The sequence below is a fragment of the Etheostoma spectabile genome, chromosome 20, assembly GCF_008692095.1.
Source record: "Etheostoma spectabile isolate EspeVRDwgs_2016 chromosome 20, UIUC_Espe_1.0, whole genome shotgun sequence".
Lineage (NCBI taxonomy): Eukaryota > Metazoa > Chordata > Actinopteri > Perciformes > Percidae > Etheostoma > Etheostoma spectabile.
Genome location: NC_045752.1, coordinates 398,311 through 415,615, shown reverse-complemented (window position 1 = coordinate 415,615; position 17,305 = coordinate 398,311). Strand labels below are relative to the sequence as shown.

The window sequence follows — 17,305 nt, the reverse complement described above, 5'->3', positions numbered from 1 at the left end:
CCTGACACAGTAACGGTGCAAAATAGTCCTGGGAAGGAACTTGTTTTGGTGAAACGTGTACGATGTTCAAAGGTTGTTTTAGTTGTAACAGAAAACTCAGATTGGACAGATAGTCTAGCTAGCTGTCTGGATTTACCCTACCTTGCCGAAAATGAGGTCTTTGGCTTATCTTCCGGAGGCACCGGAACAACCCCCTGAATTAATTGTGGTTGATGTAGACTATGTATTACGTAACAAAAGAGTCAACTACACCTAAAATTCACAAACATTTGACTGGTGGCTCATTTATTGTGTGTTTAGTTTAGTTTAGTTTATCATAGGATCTTCATTTACTGTCCCCTTAAGCACAGCTACTTCTCCTGCACACAGTTCAACACGGTTAAAAACATACATGAAACATATTAAATATTAAACATTTCATATTATTGAAACTATTCAACACATTTAAAGGTCACCTGGCATGAAAATGTCACTTTATGTGTTTTTGTTAACATTAAAATGCGTCCCTGTGTACATGACTCCAAATTGTGATAGCATTTTGGCATTCATTCTGGATGGTAAACTCTAAAGTCATTTGCAGGTTTAGAAAGTCCTCTCCAGCTGTCAGCTGTCGGCTGCCCTGTCACTCCTCTGGGAAGCAGCAAGAGCTCCAGCCTGAGGAGAAGGAAGAGAGCTGGGAGACATGCTATAGAGAGGCAAACCTCAGTGGATAAATATAATGGAGAAGTTAGCACCAGCACATCAGGTAAGGTATAACAACAATAATAGCCTGCACTTCATTTGATTTGGTCTGTTCAAATCACATTGAATCAGATCAATCTTTTGGTTTTCCACCAATGAAATGGTGTCTTACAGAATGAACTGGAGATCATGAACAATTTATGTTACTGTTATGTAAGAAACTGTCTAAATTTAACTAAATTTCACTTGTAAGAAACTGTCAGGGCCTGGCTTTTGTCTTTTAGGGGAATTCAAAGGTGTTAAGACGTATGTTATTTTTTTCTGGGTTTATGACCGTTTGTCAGATGGTGGAGGAGGGACAGGCTGCGTGGAATTAGAGGTCTGTCCATGCGGAGGTCCCCATAGCTGGCTAGTCCCCGCCATGCTGTCCCCTCCAGAGTCTCTTCTCATGTCCTGCATCCGCCGAGGGAACTTCATGGAGGCACATCAGGTCTGTGTTGCAAGCTGGGCATAAAAAACTGTTTTTCTGCAAAAAAACATTTGTTCAAAGTCAATGTTCCTCATTTTGATACCCACAACTAATACTGTTGCTAGTACTAATTGTTCCCCTTACTCTTGTGTTCACTACCAAAAGCATTTATACTACAACTACTTCTAATTATGATTGTGGTAAATCTTTTTTAACATAGGGTATTTCTTGGCTTCTCTGCAGGTGTCTCTGGTGTTTGATCTGGAAGCATCTGCCTGTTGTGGTGAGCTGGTTTTCATGGAGCGCTACAAAGAAGTCCTGGTGGAGTTGGACCAGGTGGAGCAGAAGATGGAGAGCCAGTCTATGTCTTCATCCTCATCCTCCTCAGAGGGTTTGGGGACAGCGGCTGTGTCCGCCTCCGGGAGGTGTCGGCTGGGTAGCAGCGGGCGATTAACCCTGCAGGCCATCGGAAGTGCTGCTGCTGCAGGTTCAGCATCTCTTTTCCCACTCAGGATTTTATGTTGCTTTTAATTCTTAATTTAAGTAATAAAAATGCATGTATAATTTTTTACCTGATTGAGCCCTTTTCAAACAACTTCGTCTTTGTTGTTGCAGTGCGCTTTCAGCCTTGATGTACTTGCTTGCAGCTCTAGTTTTTTAGAGCACTTTTAGCGGAATATCTTTGAACAATGTCCAAAGAATAGATGTAAAGCTGCTGTACTGGAAGCAGCTGTGGCATATATATGTAGGCAGGGAGAGCAAGTTGAGCAGCTTATATGAATTGACTTTATTTTTTCACGTGTTAAAATGTAACACTCAAAACATTCAACATGGTGAGTCTGCAGAAAAAAAAACCTTGATTGACTCTGAGGGGCTAAATATAGTCAAATTCAATTGGGCTCTGCTGGGAATGTCATATTGTAACTTTCTATACATGTAGTCATCCAGTGGAATAAAACCACTTCCACAGTGGAATAATACCACTAAGTTGCAAAAATCATAAACGCAAATTTTTATTTACGTTTTATCTTGATATCCAGGTGTCGGGACCCATCTGTTACATTGGCCTTTACTGCTTTGATCCGTTTGTGTTTATCTTTGATGTGGGAAAGCAGTTTAAGATTATTGAACTGTTGTTTTTATAAGAAAGATTTACTTTTATTCATGTAATATGTGCGGTAATATTTTTAATTTCTTAATGTTTGTATTGCCACATAACATGTATATTGTGTACAGTCGATAACTCAGGATCTTCTCTGCAGGCGTAGCTTTCTACTCTATCTCGGACATAGCAGACCGTCTCCTCAGCACCCCCGCACACCCCATGCCCTCACTGGAGGACGGCTACTGGCAGAGCCGCTGCACTTCAGACCCCTCTGGCCTCCTTTACACACTGCTGGAGGAGCTCAGCCCAGCAGCCATGGCTGCCTTCGACCTAGCCTGCTGCCACTGTAAGCTCTGGAAGACGTCCCGACAGCTGCTGGACACCGCAGAGCGCAGACTCAACAGCAGCCTGGAGGCTCAAGGTATGCAGCATGAATTTTAGGGTCTTTCTTGGAAGATTTTTTTAGCAATGTTGATGACTTGTTGTTGATGGTGCAGGTTACAGAACAGATATATTTGAACATGGAGAGTTAAAGAGACCCAACTAAAATGTAATGTGGTTATTAGCAGCTTTGCACAGGTAGTTATTTTAGTTTTCATCTTCATTTCCTGTCTGCCTCCCCAGGAGTAAGAGTTGACTCTAAGGTTCCCCATTCTGAGGGCATCTGTGGATTTCCTATGGTATTACAGCAGATCAACAAGATCCTGAATCATTCTGCTACTAATAAGAGCTCTGTCAAAGCAGGTGAATACAAATTCTCCCAACATTTTTAATTAGAAAATGTTTACATGGACATTAACATGCCATTTGGCTGCTCCAATAATGGAAATTGCCAATCACACAATGATATGCAGACAAAATTACTTTCCCAAACAGAATAGTTTGTTGGTTACGGATCCACTCTTGTTCATAGAAGCTGTCGGGGAAGACCAAGTGTTCGCCAGCCCATTTGGTTGCTGCATCCAGGAAGTGCTCCTGTGTTGCTACCCAGCACTGAGTGAAGAGTGCATGGCCTCTCGGCTCAGTCTCGGTCAACGTTTGGAAACCACCCTGCACATCCTGAGCACCGCGACAGATGGCACAGGTCGGCACAGGAACCATGAATTTTTAGATGCAATAAAGTTATCATTTACTTTTGTTGAACTACACAGTAAACCTCACTGGTCTTGGAGCTCTGCTGTAAGTTTCCCAGAAATTATGTAAACGCTTTTCCACGTCTTTTGTAATGTCAGATACGATTTGGATAACTTCAATATTCCAATGTTTTCAATATTCAATGTTGCAGGCTTAAAGACCTATATTGTTTTTAGCATTCTATGTGAATATTACAATGTTCTGTATGTTTTTTGTTACATCTCGTTTAGGGCTGTGCAATTAATCAAAATTGATTACAATTTTGGCTCCTAATGAGCACAACACAGTATAATTGTGTTCTGAATTTATTTATTTTTTTAATGTTCAAACGGGAAAAGTATTAAGGGGAAATACCACAGTTCTAGATGTTGTCACTCTTTATTTTTTAAACTGTTTTCACTGTTTTTTAAGTTTAATAATTGCAACTATTGCAACAACAAGAACCTGCTGAAAACCAGTTTTTAAACTGAGCCAGGCCCGTTTTATATTATAATGTTACTTTTTTACGTTACTGTATAATAAATATGAATGAATGAACATCTTTCTGAAAGAATGAGTGTTAAATAACCACAATTTCCATATTGACCAAAAACAATCGTGATTGTGATTATGATTTTTTTCTTCCATAATCGAGCAGCCCTACTCTCGTTTTAACAGAGGCCAGTGTGGGCAGCGCTCTTCTGGCCCAGTTGGTTGAACAGTCCAGTCTGAAGCAGTCGGAGCTGGACGCTCACCCTGTGCGCTGCAGCATGAAGCAGCTGCTGCGCTCTCTGGATCAGCTTTGCCCCTTCGAGCCAGACGGAGATCTTGCCAGACCAGATTATGTGCGCAGTTTCCTCGACTACGTCAACACGCTAGCATCAGTGCTAGTGCGCAGCCTTGGTTCGGAAGGTAAAATAATGTGTCATTTAGGAGAGATGAGTGCTCTGTCTCCTTTTGATAAAGGGATCATGATCTGAAAACAGAAGTCTCAGTCTTCAGATTATTCTCCCTCTTGCAGAAGCTGCAACAGCAACTTCTGACAACAGCTATTTTAAAGTTTAAGTAGTTTAAGTACAATAGTACTTTTATAGGGTTTTATTAAACAATCTTGGTGCGTTCAGACCTCATCATCTTGTCTTAGTCACCATCTTCATTAACAAGCTCCCTTTTACACCAAACTAAGCCAATTCTACCTTAAGAGTAACTATACTTCTACTACTACTACTACCTGGGTTTGTTCTGATTTGCCTCTTGCTGTTTCTCTTAGACCAGAGCAGTGAAGTGAAGCTTGGGAATCCACTACTGGTGTTGCTTCAAGCCCCATTTCAACTTCTCTCCCACCTGCTGTTTGACAGGCAGGTGTCTCCTGACAGGTACGCACGGTCAATGTGAACATACATAAGCCTGCAGTTTGCATTCTATGTTATTCCTCACCTTCTTACACACGGCTACCTAAACTGCAGCTAAAATGTGTTCCTCACAGCTGGTGTACTGTAGAAAAGGTCTAATGGTTAATGTGAATGGAACTGAAATCCAAATCTGTCACTTTTTTTTTTTACAGGCCGTAATTGTGAGAGTCACTTAACGTTTTTCTGCAAGCCATTCAGAAATGCTAATTGGGGTGTCAGGTCATACCTGTGCTATTTTAATTTATTTTAAATTTGTTTATTTATCCCCAGTGGGGAAATTACAATGTACACTCTGTGCACACACTTTGTTAGTAATCACACACAGGCCTGAAATACACACAAATGCTCAGGACCTATACATGCACTAATGGAGAGATGTCAGAGTGAGTGGGCTGCCAGCCGAACCAGCGCCCTGAGCGGTTGGGGGGGGTACGTTGCCTTGCTCAAGAGCACCTGCCAGTGCCCAGGAGGTGAAGTGGCATCTCTCCAGCCACCATTCCACACTCCGTACTTTTTGGTCCATATGAACCAGTGACCCTCCGGTTCCCAACCCAACTCCCTACGGACTGAGCTACTGCCACTCCAAGTTTACAATAACAATAAAGGAAATCATTCATTTGTTATCATATAACTTAGTATGTCTATTATGGCCCTACATTAAATCCGAGCTAAAAGCTAACTGGAGATTTGAAAATATGAATATGTTTAAGTTTCCAACTGAGCCGCCCCACTATAGTTTAATAAATGTCCTAAAAATACAGAAAAACATAATTTCAAGTGGCTTAGGCCTGGTGGGGGGGCAGCTTTGGCCTGGTGGGCCACCAGGCTTGTAATACACTGATACACAACAGTGACAAGATAAAAGTGAGTGCTGTGTGAAGTCAACAGCTGACTTTACTGTTTCATGCTTTATTTCAGAGTGCTGTCCTTGCTGCAGCAGGAAGGGCTGCGACTGAGCGTGCAGCAGGTGATTGTCCAGCGCTGCTGTGAGACTCTGCCTGTGTGGATCTCCTGTCCAGGTGATGACCGAGACTCCAAGAAAGACGACGGAGTGTTCGGTGTTGCCAGTCTGTCCGTCCTGCTCCAACAGCATGCTCAGGAGCACATGTCCTCCCTGGGAATCACAGAGCCTCAGTCTGATGCAAGCTCTGAGTCTGAGGCCTCAGTGGAGGAGCGCTCACTGACACCCACCATCCTCTCCACCTCGCCACCATCTCATTCATCCTCCTCTTCCTCAAGCTCTTTCCTCCTCACACCATCCGCCCTGTCTTTCCTAAAGTCTCGCTCCTCTTTACTGGCCACACTGGCGTGTCTGAGTGCCTGCAAAGGAGAAACTGCCCGGTCACAATCCTCCGGATGGTCTGGCTATTTCCGAAGCAGCCGTAAAGAGGCAGTCCTAGATGGGGAGCAGATTTCGCGTGAAGCAGATAACCTCCTTAAGGAGTTCCCTATTCTCCGGGCTTACCTTCACACCATGGCTGAACCGTTGCTGGGCACTCAGTTAAGTGAGTGCGAGGAAGGTTCTGCTGGACTAGGGGCGGTTATTTGTGGGAAACCCCTCGTCAGTCTGCTGCTGTCTGGGCCTCAAGAAGAAGTAGCCCAGGCCGTGGCTGCTGAGGCCTTCCAGAAGGCTCTTTCCTCCAGAGACCTGGGCCGAGCCCTCAGTTTGCTGGAGCTGTATGGGAAAGGCGGCAGCCAGGAGGGGGCGCTAAGAGACCGTCTGCTTGCCTGTGCTGCCTTAGAAGGTAAGAAATGATGGTAAATGCACAAAAGGCAGGGATGCTTTGGTGACATTTGTTATAAAAGATTTAAGATCCAATCTAATAAATACTGATAATTGACAAAAGTGCCAAACATTTAGAAGCACAGTAAATTGGCATTATATTTTTGGACAAAACAAGCAAATTGTAGATGTTTACTTGTGTTCTGGGAAAATATGATGGGCATTTTTTTGCTATTTTAACACATTTTCTGTTATTTTTGGGGGCTTTTCTACCTTTTAATGGACAGGACAGCTAGGTGGAACAGAGAGAGAAAGGGAGAGGGGGGGAGGAGGACATGCAGGAAATCGTCAAAGGTCAGACTCGAACCCTGGACCTCTGCGTCGAGGCATAAACCTCTGAGCCAATCTGGCCCCAATTTTAACACATTTTGACATAAAGAAAAAAGAAGGGAGCCAGTGAATGCAGGCTACTGCCAGAGGAAGAGCACCAAGCTTGAAATGTGTTGCAACAATAATCAGCTGCCAGTCTGAGCGTTTTTTTGTGTTCCCTTACCGATCAGACTACTATTTTATTTGAACTTTTCTGCACATTAACAGCTCCTCTCTTTCTTTTTTGTTATTACTGATTACCATTTCTAAAACCTTCTCACAGTTATTTTTGTTGTAGATTCCGGGATGTTAAAGGCAGAAGTTAGTTTACAGTTGCTATAAATTTAAGTAAAAATTTATTTTTCTTTTTATGTTCAGATGGAGATGACGGTATAGGTCAGCTGTTCCGCGTACAGGATGCTAACCTGCGAGCCCGGGTCGCCCTGCAGGCTCTGGAGCGCTGGCCTCTGTCCGCCTGCCTGGAGCTGCTTGAGTTCTGCATCAACGACCCGAGCACCGAGACCTCGCTGAGAACAGACTTAGAGCTCAAGAATAAAGAACTGAACCTCTATCGCCGGGTAATTTTATAGAGCTGATTTCAGACTTTGTTGCTTATTTTTAATCTCCAGGGAAATTGATATGTCATACTACAGCAAAGTGGTCATGCAAGCCTTCAAACCTAGTAGATAAATGCACATAGAGCTGTTATAACTACAGAAATGTATTGGAACTTTTTGAAAATTTTTGGTACAGGATATAAAATCCTCTATTCCAGACTCAGCCCCTGTGTACAGCAGCACAAAAATGATATAAACAGATTTGAAAGCACACTAATTTTTTAACTCACATTCATTTCACAAGTAAAAAGGACTTACATTTCATAAATACGTCACCTAAATCACAAACTAGCTTTATTATTGTACATGACGTCTACATTGACTGACAAAATGTATCCACACTATTCTTGATAGAGGTTTTTCACTGAAGGGGACCTCACAACTCCAAAACGGTTTTGTCTTTTCAGACAAGCATGTTCTGGGGTATTGCTTTAAAGAATTCCCTCTTAAAATGAAAGCTCAGATTGTTGTTATGTAGTATTCAAGCTTGGAGTGAGCCTGTGTACCTGTCAGTACTTGCCAGTACCAGTTTTGGCTGCCTTTATGTTGAAATGGCTTCTGTGTCATTTTGCTCCAGGGTGATTTTTTGTATGTATTAGTCATGCCAAACTATGTCAGTCTGGTGTTGACATACAGTAGTTTTGCATGACTACACATGAAATTCTTCAGTGACGTAATTCGACTTTGACGATGTTGTGACGTACAAAGTGTCCTATTCTTCCCTCGTCACAGATGTTGAATTTACAACCTCCGTTGCCATGGGCTACTTGGCAGGAACTGAGAACGGAGTCCAAGACAAACTCTGAGTCCATGTTATCTATGATGGTGGAGGCGAAAGTAGGTGTCTAAGGTTCTTTATCTGTCATGTGCACAACACTAACAGAAGTAGTCATCGGCAACGAAATTCTTAGGACTCGGGTACCTCAAACAATGCTCATGAAATAACGCACAAGTAAAACCAAATCGGAAGAAGACATAGGGCTAAAATATAAACCAATGAAATATGTATTAGGTAAAAGGTATGAATCATTATATTTATTAATGAATCATTAATATTTAATCAATTTGCATAGACAGTATTGCAAATGAATAAGACTAGTAATGTATATATGCATAATGAAGTAAAGTGGTGTGTGTGGTGTGTGTGTGTGTGTGTGTGTGTGTGTGTGTGGTGTGTGTGTGTGTGTGTGTGTGTGTGTGTGTGTGTGTGTGTGTGTGTGGTGTGTGGTGTGTGTGTGTGTGTGTGTGTGTGTGTGTGTGTGTGTGTGTGGGTGTGTGTGGTGTGTGTGTGTGTGTGTGTGTGTGTGTGTGGTGTTGTGTGTGGTGTGTGTGGTGTGTGTCACACGGCTGCGTACTCGTAATGTATGAAGTGGCAAATTTGAGAGCGCTTGTGTTGTTTTTCTGTGACTTTGAATTCACCTCACGCGTGTAAGTGAAAATTTCAGGATTTAGACTTTTGTTCTGCAAATTCAGTGATTAAGGGCACCTATGTGGACGTGCCAATGAATTCTACATAACAGCTAGAGTGTGTAGACCTTTTTTTATGTTTTAAATTTATAATGTGATTCCTCTTTTCTTTGCAGGAGTTTGCTCTTTGTACACAGTGGGTTGAGCTCTACCCTGTATCTGACCAGCTGAGACTGCAGCTACAGACTGAGCATTTGCTTCATCTGCTGGAGAAGGGACAGACAGATGAGGCTTTCCAGGTCAAGAAATAGATTGAAATCCATTGTAGGCTGTGTAAAATGTGTCAGGGATCAACATAGTCACCTACTGACTATATACCCTGTTAAACGTTTAGTCCCCTTAGGAGAGAAAGCATTATAATTTCACATTTAAACACACATTTAGCCTCTTTAACTGTGATTTTTAATAATCATTGCTGTGAAAGTTTCTCTCTTTATTTTTTCCAGTTACTGGAAGGCCTCTCAGACTTTGTGGTCGGCCTAGACGTTTGTGAGCGCGCTCTGGACCGCCGCCCCGGTTTGGCTGCCTGTCACTTCCTGGCTGACTACCTCACTCTGCATTTCCAGAGGCAGGTGTCTCCAGCGCGTCGGCGTCACATCCACGCCCTCCATCTGGGCTCAAAGGTTTGTGAATTTTCACTGATGTTATTTTTGAATAAAAAGTTCTGTTCTTGCAGCATCTAGAAGCCAAAGAGTGAGTGATAATTGGATTTATATGTGTCATGTGGCCAAAAATACAACTGCTATGTGATGATAAAGCTGCTTATCTGCTAAATATGTAAGAAAACAGTTGTTTGCCATCATGAGCTATAAAAACTTTGTTAGATGATGAAATGTTGTGAGGTGTATACCTGTTTGCTTGTCTATGTGTTATTCTGCAACCAGGGCGATTCTAGGATCAGACCTTTAGGGGGGCTCAGCCCCTAAGGAGCTAGCTACTGAACTACAATGTCAGCTAACATTTTTTGACACTATTAACACTGTGATAGAACTACACAATCCTGTATGCCTCGAGGAACCCTGCCTTGTGTTATATTATATTGAAAATGTTGCAATTGCACAAGAAAGGATGAGCTCCTCCCGTATGCAGTAAATGACAAGATGAGTCCTGTTTGAGATAGTGGTGTGGGTATTGGGACTATTTTAACGATCAAGGAATATAGTTATTGTTAGCAATGAATGGCTCTGGTCAAGCATGTTGGTTTTGCACGTACCATTTACAGCTTTGTTTTCACACAGCTGCTCAATATGCTCCATTCATATCTCAGGTTATGTGGGTTTTATTCTCCAGGTGTTGCTGACTTTGCCCCCAGCGGCCAGGCAGGAGTATTTCCCTCTGCTGTCGGAGCCGCTGCTGATGCTCGAGCAGCTGTTGATGAACCTAAAGGTCGACTGGGTAGACGTGGCGGTGCAAACCCTGCGGAGCCTCCTGGTTGCCCAGGAGGCTGGCTTTGGTACCGAGGACATTGATAAGCTTCTGGCAGACTACGCCTGCAAGGCTCTCGACTTCCCCTGCGCCCCCAGAGAGAGATCTCGATCTGGTCAGTGCACATTGTATAGTGACTATCATCAAAACAGGTAGAAAAACGTGGGTAGTCCTGAACGAAATGTGTCTGGAACAGATACAGTCCTGACACGTAACTGAGACAAATTCATACAAATATACACACACTGAGAAGGACTTTGTTGTCCTCTCATTCCCTTTTGTACCATAAGGTAGGGTATTTGGATGTGCTTGTGCTTAAAGAAGACTGTACAGTACAAGTATTAGACTTAGACTTAGACTTAGACTTAGACTTAGACTTAGACTTCTCTTTTGATCCTTTGGGATGACTCCCGCAGGAAATTGAAAGTTCCAGCAGCAGTTTTTAGCAAGAACAAAGAAATAAAAAATGATAAAAAACAGTATAAGACAACAAAATCAACAAAATACCAATAAAAATTATAACAACTATAAGAACATTTGTCAAATAAACAAAGAAAAGACCATAAATTATTATTAAAGTGTCAGTGTTTAGTCCAGTGTTAAAAATGATTATAAATAAATTGACCAGGTGTGAATTTAAGTCCAGGTGTGCATGTATGTATGTATGTGTGTATGTATGTATGTATGTATGTATGTATGTATGTATGTATGTATGTATGTATGTATGTATGTATGTATGTATATATGTATGTATGTATTGTCCTCTCTGCCCTATTTCCTCCTCCCCCCTAGTGAGGAGTTGTATAGTCGGATGGCATGAGGGACAAAGGAGTCCTTGAGTCTGTTGGTCCGGCACTTGGGAAGGAGCAGCCTTCCACTGAACCGGCTCCTCTGGGTGCTGATGACGGTGTGCAGGGGGTGGCTGGCATTGTCAGTAATGTCCAGCAGTTTGTCCAATGTCCTCCTCTCTGCCACCGTCACCAGTGAGTCCAGCTTCATGCCGACCACAGAGCCGGCCCGCCTGATCAGTTTATCCAGCCTGTGGGTGTCCTTCTTTGATATGCTGCCCCCCCAGCACACCACAGTGTAGAAGAGGACACTGGTGACCACAGACTGGTAGAACATCCACAGCAGTTTGCTGCAGATGTTAAAGGAGCGCAGCCTCCTCAGGAAGTACAGCCGGCTCTGTGTCTTCCTGTACAGGTGGCTGCTGTGTGTTGTCCAGTCCAGTTTGCTGTCCAGCCACAGCCCGAGGTATTTGTACGACTGAACTGCCTCCACCTCAACTCCCTCTAGCAGGACCGGTCGTGGTCTTGGTCTGGACCTCCCAAAGTCAATGACCAGCTCCTTCGTCTTAGAGGTGTTGAGCTGTAGGCAGTTAGTGCGACACCAGAGAGCAAAGTCCCCCACCAGACTCCGATACTCCTCCTCCCTGTCACCGCTAATACACCCAACGATGGCTGTGTCATCTGCGTACTTCTGTATGTGACACAGCTCCGAGTTGTAGCAGAAGTCCGAGGTGTACAGGGTGAAGAGAAGAGGGGCCAGCACTGTGCCCTGGGGGGCTCCAGTGCTGCTGACCACAGTGTCAGACATGATGTCCTTTAGCCTTACGTACTGTGGCCTGTCGGTGAGGTAGTCTCTGATCCAGTCCACCAGATAGGGGTCCACTCCCATCCTGATCAATTTGTCCTGGAGTATAGGGGGGCGAATGGTATTAAAGGCACTGGAGAAGTCCAAGAAGAGGACCCTCACTGTGCCATTCCCCTTATCCAGATGGGAGTGGACCCGGTGTAGCAGGTAAGGATGGCGTCCTCCACACCAACGTCTGGCTGGTACGCAAACTGTAGGCGGTCCTGGTCGTGCTGTACCTGAGGTCTGAGGAGGCAGAGGAAGAGCCGCTCCAACGTCTTCATCAGGTGTGAAGTGAGTGCCACCGGTCGGAAGTCATTCAGCTCGCTGGGCCTGTTCTTCTTGGGAACTGGAACGATGCAGGATGTCTTCCAAAGGGTGGGCACTCTCCCTAGCTGCAGGCTAAGGTTGAAGATCCGTTGGAGCGGCTCCCCCAGTTCTGCTGCGCAGGTCTTCAGCAGTCTCGGACACACTTTATCCGGGCTGCTGCTTTCCTGGGCCGGAGCCTCCTTAGCTGTCCTCTGACTTGGTCTGTGGTGATGTGGGGCGGGGGTTGTATTGAGGAGTAGGGGGGTATTGTGGTGTTGGGGGGGAGGTGTGAAGAGGGGGGTATTGCGGTGTTGGGGGGAGGTGTGAAGAGGGGGGTATTGCGGTGTTGGGGGGGAGGTGTGTAGACTGGGATGTGGTGGTGTCAGGGGGGGTGTGTGGAGGGAAGGGAACATTGCTGCGGTGAGGGTGGGGGTGGGGGGGGCAGGGCTGGTTAAACCTGTTGAAAAAGTTATTCAGCTCCTTGGCCCTCTCCATTGTCCCCCCTGTAGTTCTGGTCTTTGTGTTGTGACCTGTGATGTCCTCACACCTTCCCAGACCTCCCTCATGTTGTTTTCCCTCAGCTTCTGCTCCACCTTCCTCCTGTAGCTGTCCTTAGCTTCCCTCACAAGCTTAAGCTCATATTTTAGCACAGCCAATGACCACAGCAACCTGTGCCTAAATATTTGATTGATTTTTCTTTCAGACTCTGTCATCAGCCTCCAGGACGCACTGATACAATGTCCTGCTCAAGACACCTGCTCCGGATCATCATCTTCCACAGGTGAGACATTTTCACTTGTTTAACAGAAAAAAACATGATATTGATCCTTCATACAAAAATGTTCCCTTTACATAGAGTCAGCATCACAACAGCACTGCTGGAGGTTATGTGTTGTCACCCAAGAAAATGTAAATATTTATGTAAAGAAATGCAAATTAAGTTATTTTATTGGTGAATGATTGATTGATTGATGGTTCCTGGTTTGAAATGTGTGTTCTTTTTGATTCTTCTGATTGTGTTACACTTTGTGTGTCACAGGCAGCACCCCTACCCACATCCCGTCCTCCAACAGCACGGACAAGGAGAGGGATCGAAGCTCCGCAGGGAAAAAACGCCGCTCGTCTGCCAAGTTTCAGCCTCCAGACCAACCACCAGCCCGCAAAGACTGGGTCCCTGACACCAAGCAGCACATTTGCATGGTCTGCCTGCGTGAGAGGTTCACCATGGTGAGTGTGCAAAAGGGTGATGAGATACATTAAAAAGAAGTACTCGCCAACATACGATATGATACGATACGCTGTACTTATTGTCCCCTTAGGGACAGAGGTTGAAACAAACAAATATTTAAAATGGTTTTCAGTGAGGGACTCTGTATTGTCTGCCAGAGGGCAAGAGCTCATATTCTGTGTGAAGGATATGTAATGGGTCAGTCACTATCCTCTGGGCTTGCCTAAGAACAGACTGTTTGTAAATTAATAGGAGGGGGCAGGTGTTCAGTCCTCCCTATCACCTTCATGGAAGTGTGTACTATACAAGCAAGTTTACTTTTAGTTTAACCATGAGGTTTCCATACCATGCTGACGTCTAATGTCTAATACTGTATATGTGTTACATGTAAACTTGCATAACAAACAGTGAACGGACACTATAATGAGAGTAACTTCACTGATTTTAGAACTGGTTGTCAGACAATAATGTTTTCACATTAAATTATTATTTGTCTCGTTTTTTTCAGTTCAACAGACGGCACCATTGTCGGAGATGTGGCCGTCTGGTTTGTCATGCGTGTTCAGAGCATAAGATGCCCGTTGAGGGCTGCCCAGAAGATGAAGAAGTCAGAGTCTGTGACCAGTGTTACGCCTATTTTCACCCAGAGTAAGACGCTGTAGATTTAAATGAAGCAAACCTCACATGCCAACTTAATTTATTTATTTATAACAACACAGGAACTGTACTTGTAAATAGTCTTCACAAAGGGTTTCCTGCAGTCATGGAAAGTCTTGAATGTCTTAGTGGCACAATCTAGAAAGGACAGAAGAACCTTAACGCGTCTATATTCTGCTCATTTTCCAGTTCATAATTGTATTTTGGGGTTGTAGAATAGGTTGACATGGTTTAATTTTCACAGAATATAGCAGGTTTTATTTTACCACTTGTTTTACATTCAGAGCATCTTCTTCTGCAGGACAGGGTGTGGATTCATAGAATATTAGATATGTTATTGTGTTTGGAAATTTATTTGTGCTGTATTTTTTTCCCCCATGACTAGTTCGGAAGATGAGCTGGAACCAGATAAAGGTAAATTAAAAACAGAAACTGTAAATGAACTATTGATGCTTTGCCACATCAGAGTGAGGAAAAAAAATGTTTTTACCTTAAACCTTTTATTTAAAAGTATAAGCAGATTATAGAATTGATCCTGTATAAAATCCTGATACATGCACTATGTCAAATTGCACCTGCCACCTGGAATATCAGACATGCATCCATTTCTTAAATCCGTAGTAGAGGCTATAATGATGAGCTTCCACCCAGTCTCTCTCTACTCTGTTGTCTCCATGCAGTGGCTGGAAGCCCCGTGGTCACAGAGGAAGATCTAGATGGGATGCTGCATCTCCCTGAAGTGGTCCAACGACAGATCCATCTCAGTACGAAGCCTGCAGAGAATCAGCTGCTGCGGAGCGAGTTCTACTATGAACAGGTCTGGATTCCAACATTCCTCATTCTACAAGATCAGTCATTATCAGCTCATCACAGTCAACTTGTACAAAGTGCACCAACATTTTAACAATCTTATATTCCTTGAATGCTACTCTACTTAAAGTGATGGGTTATGCTAAATAGAATTCATGATTAAGTGCAGTATAGCAAGCATAAAGTTAAGGTTATTTCTAGCATTTTAGATAGTTGACAGGCCACTATACTGTTATTCAGTTGTCTTGTAGTATAACTCAGTAAATTATAGTAAGACTAATTATGGTCTTCTCCTCAAACTCCAAGGCTCCCAGTGCGTACCTCTGCGTGGCGATCTTGTCTCTGCACAGTGATCAGACAGCCTGTGGTCATCAGCTCATCAGCCACTGCCGCTCTCTGTCTCGTAAGCTGACCAATCCCGAGGTGGACGCCTGCCTCCTCACCGACATCATGCGGCAGCTGCTCTTCAGCGCTAAGCTGATGTTTGTTAAGGTCGGCCGCAGCCAGGATCTCGCCTTATGTGACAGGTAAGATGTCTCATAATTACATCCAGGTCAGTGTGACGTTAAAAGAAAAAAAAAAAGTTTTTGTTAAGGACACTGCTCAAGTTAAACACTTGACTATTTACTGGCATTCTTTAAAGCACTGAAAACACCAGTGTGGGTTTGCAGGGCTTTTAAAGGAACACACCGATTTATTAAGACTTTAGCTCATTCATTATTTGGACACGCTGTGACTATACAAATCGCAACATGTAAACAGGAAAATGTTGGCGATATTTGGTCACTTATTGGGAGCAGTAGCTAGTTGGAGCCGGTCACCTCTAGGACCTGTGCTGAGCTAGGCTAGCTGTGGGGGTGTCAGACAGAGTTACGACACGGACTGAGATGAAAAGGCTATGCATGAACTTATCTAACTCTGGCGGATACGGTGAATAAGCTAAAGTCCCAGTAAGTCGCAAGTTCCTTTAAGAATGGCAGTAAATAGTGTGACTCTGCTCTTTTCATATAGACCTTGAGTCAGGTTAAAATTTGATACAGCTATTCTAGGAATTGTCATGCCACTGAACTGTGTAGACTATAACCAGTCATAACAGGTTGTCCTGCCCGAACAAGCGTAACACACACCCTTTACATAACCTCAGTGTCAGAAGGGTTATTAGCAGGCAGGTGGAAACGCCTGTGTGGGCGGAACACGAGTACAGTATGTAGAGGTTTAAAATCAGCATTAACCTCCAGGCCTCTTTCCACAGGGCTCATTATGACACGTGACAGGAAACATTAAAAGGAACAATGACTGAATTCTGTGTACTGTAGCTCCTGGTATATTGCATGCTGGCTCACTGTCACAATGTCACGGCTTACTGCAACACTTCCTGTATATACCTGAGTCAGTGTTATTAGTAATATCTTTGCTGTTGCTACTATCACAAGTCAAAGTGGCGGGCAGAATAACACATAGACAAGCAAACAGGTACACAACATCTGACATTTTATCAGCTTACAAAGTTGTTATATCTACTGTACATGATGACAAACAAATGCTCTCTTACATATTCAGCAGATAAGCAGCTTTATCATCACGTAGGAGTTATGTTTTTTGGCCACCTGATAAATATAGATCCAATTCTCACTCACTCTTTGGCTTCTAGAGGTTCAACTTTCTCTACCAATTAGTTGCTGTAAAAGCAAATCAATGAGCTAGAATGCTTGGTAGAGCTGCAGAGATGCACTGTAATTCATACCACTTTTCACAAGGACACATAGTTATGGATTTATTGTTTATTAAAGATTTATATGAAATGTATGTGATTTATTTAAAAAAAAAAAAACACTGTACTTGTTGTTGGCTTTTAACCTACCAGATGAGTCGGGTTCACCAAATTAGGACAGTTGAGGCCAAAAAGGTTTTTGGTCATGACAACTGTAGCAATGTCATGTACTGTATGAATGTAGGTCTCTGACTGTGTATGTTTCTTGCTTTGTGTGTCAAATACACATCCTTGATTTTTCTCGTTTTATGTCCTCTTTTATTTTTTCCTCTGTCCCCACAGTTACATCAGCAAAGTAGATGTGCTGAAAATTCTTGTGACGGCCAATTACAAATATATTCCTTCTTTGGATGACATTCTGGAAACTTCTGCTGTCACACGTCTCCGTAACCAGCTGTTGGAAGCAGAGCACTACCAGCTAGCAGTAGAGGTGAGGCAGGCGGGGGTTTAATTTTTATCTCATTGTTTTACATTTATGTCAGAGTGTGCAAAAGAAATAACCCCAACAAAAACAAAT

General features: G+C 43.4%; 1 protein-coding gene across 5 annotated transcripts in view; it reads left to right on the top strand.

The window, feature by feature from the left end:
• zfyve26 (zinc finger, FYVE domain containing 26) overlaps positions 1-17,305 on the top strand; it is a 41,140-nt gene that overhangs the window by 12,655 nt on the left and 11,180 nt on the right. For 4 of the 5 annotated variants that reach the window (XM_032500004.1, XM_032500002.1, XM_032500001.1 and 1 more), the window contains exons 13-33: positions 581-745; positions 1,026-1,171; positions 1,394-1,637; positions 2,413-2,676; positions 2,880-2,999; positions 3,169-3,339; positions 4,047-4,280; positions 4,639-4,744; positions 5,699-6,525; positions 7,251-7,450; positions 8,222-8,326; positions 9,073-9,195; positions 9,403-9,579; positions 10,247-10,496; positions 13,026-13,103; positions 13,362-13,549; positions 14,059-14,198; positions 14,593-14,621; positions 14,888-15,024; positions 15,324-15,544; positions 17,071-17,218. In XM_032500004.1, coding sequence (XP_032355895.1) covers positions 581-745; positions 1,026-1,171; positions 1,394-1,637; positions 2,413-2,676; positions 2,880-2,999; positions 3,169-3,339; positions 4,047-4,280; positions 4,639-4,744; positions 5,699-6,525; positions 7,251-7,450; positions 8,222-8,326; positions 9,073-9,195; positions 9,403-9,579; positions 10,247-10,496; positions 13,026-13,103; positions 13,362-13,549; positions 14,059-14,198; positions 14,593-14,621; positions 14,888-15,024; positions 15,324-15,544; positions 17,071-17,218 — 4,073 coding nt within the window. The remainder of the gene's footprint in view (positions 1-580; positions 746-1,025; positions 1,172-1,393; positions 1,638-2,412; positions 2,677-2,879; positions 3,000-3,168; positions 3,340-4,046; positions 4,281-4,638; positions 4,745-5,698; positions 6,526-7,250; positions 7,451-8,221; positions 8,327-9,072; positions 9,196-9,402; positions 9,580-10,246; positions 10,497-13,025; positions 13,104-13,361; positions 13,550-14,058; positions 14,199-14,592; positions 14,622-14,887; positions 15,025-15,323; positions 15,545-17,070; positions 17,219-17,305) is intronic. The other variant, XM_032500003.1, reaches the window with a different exon arrangement.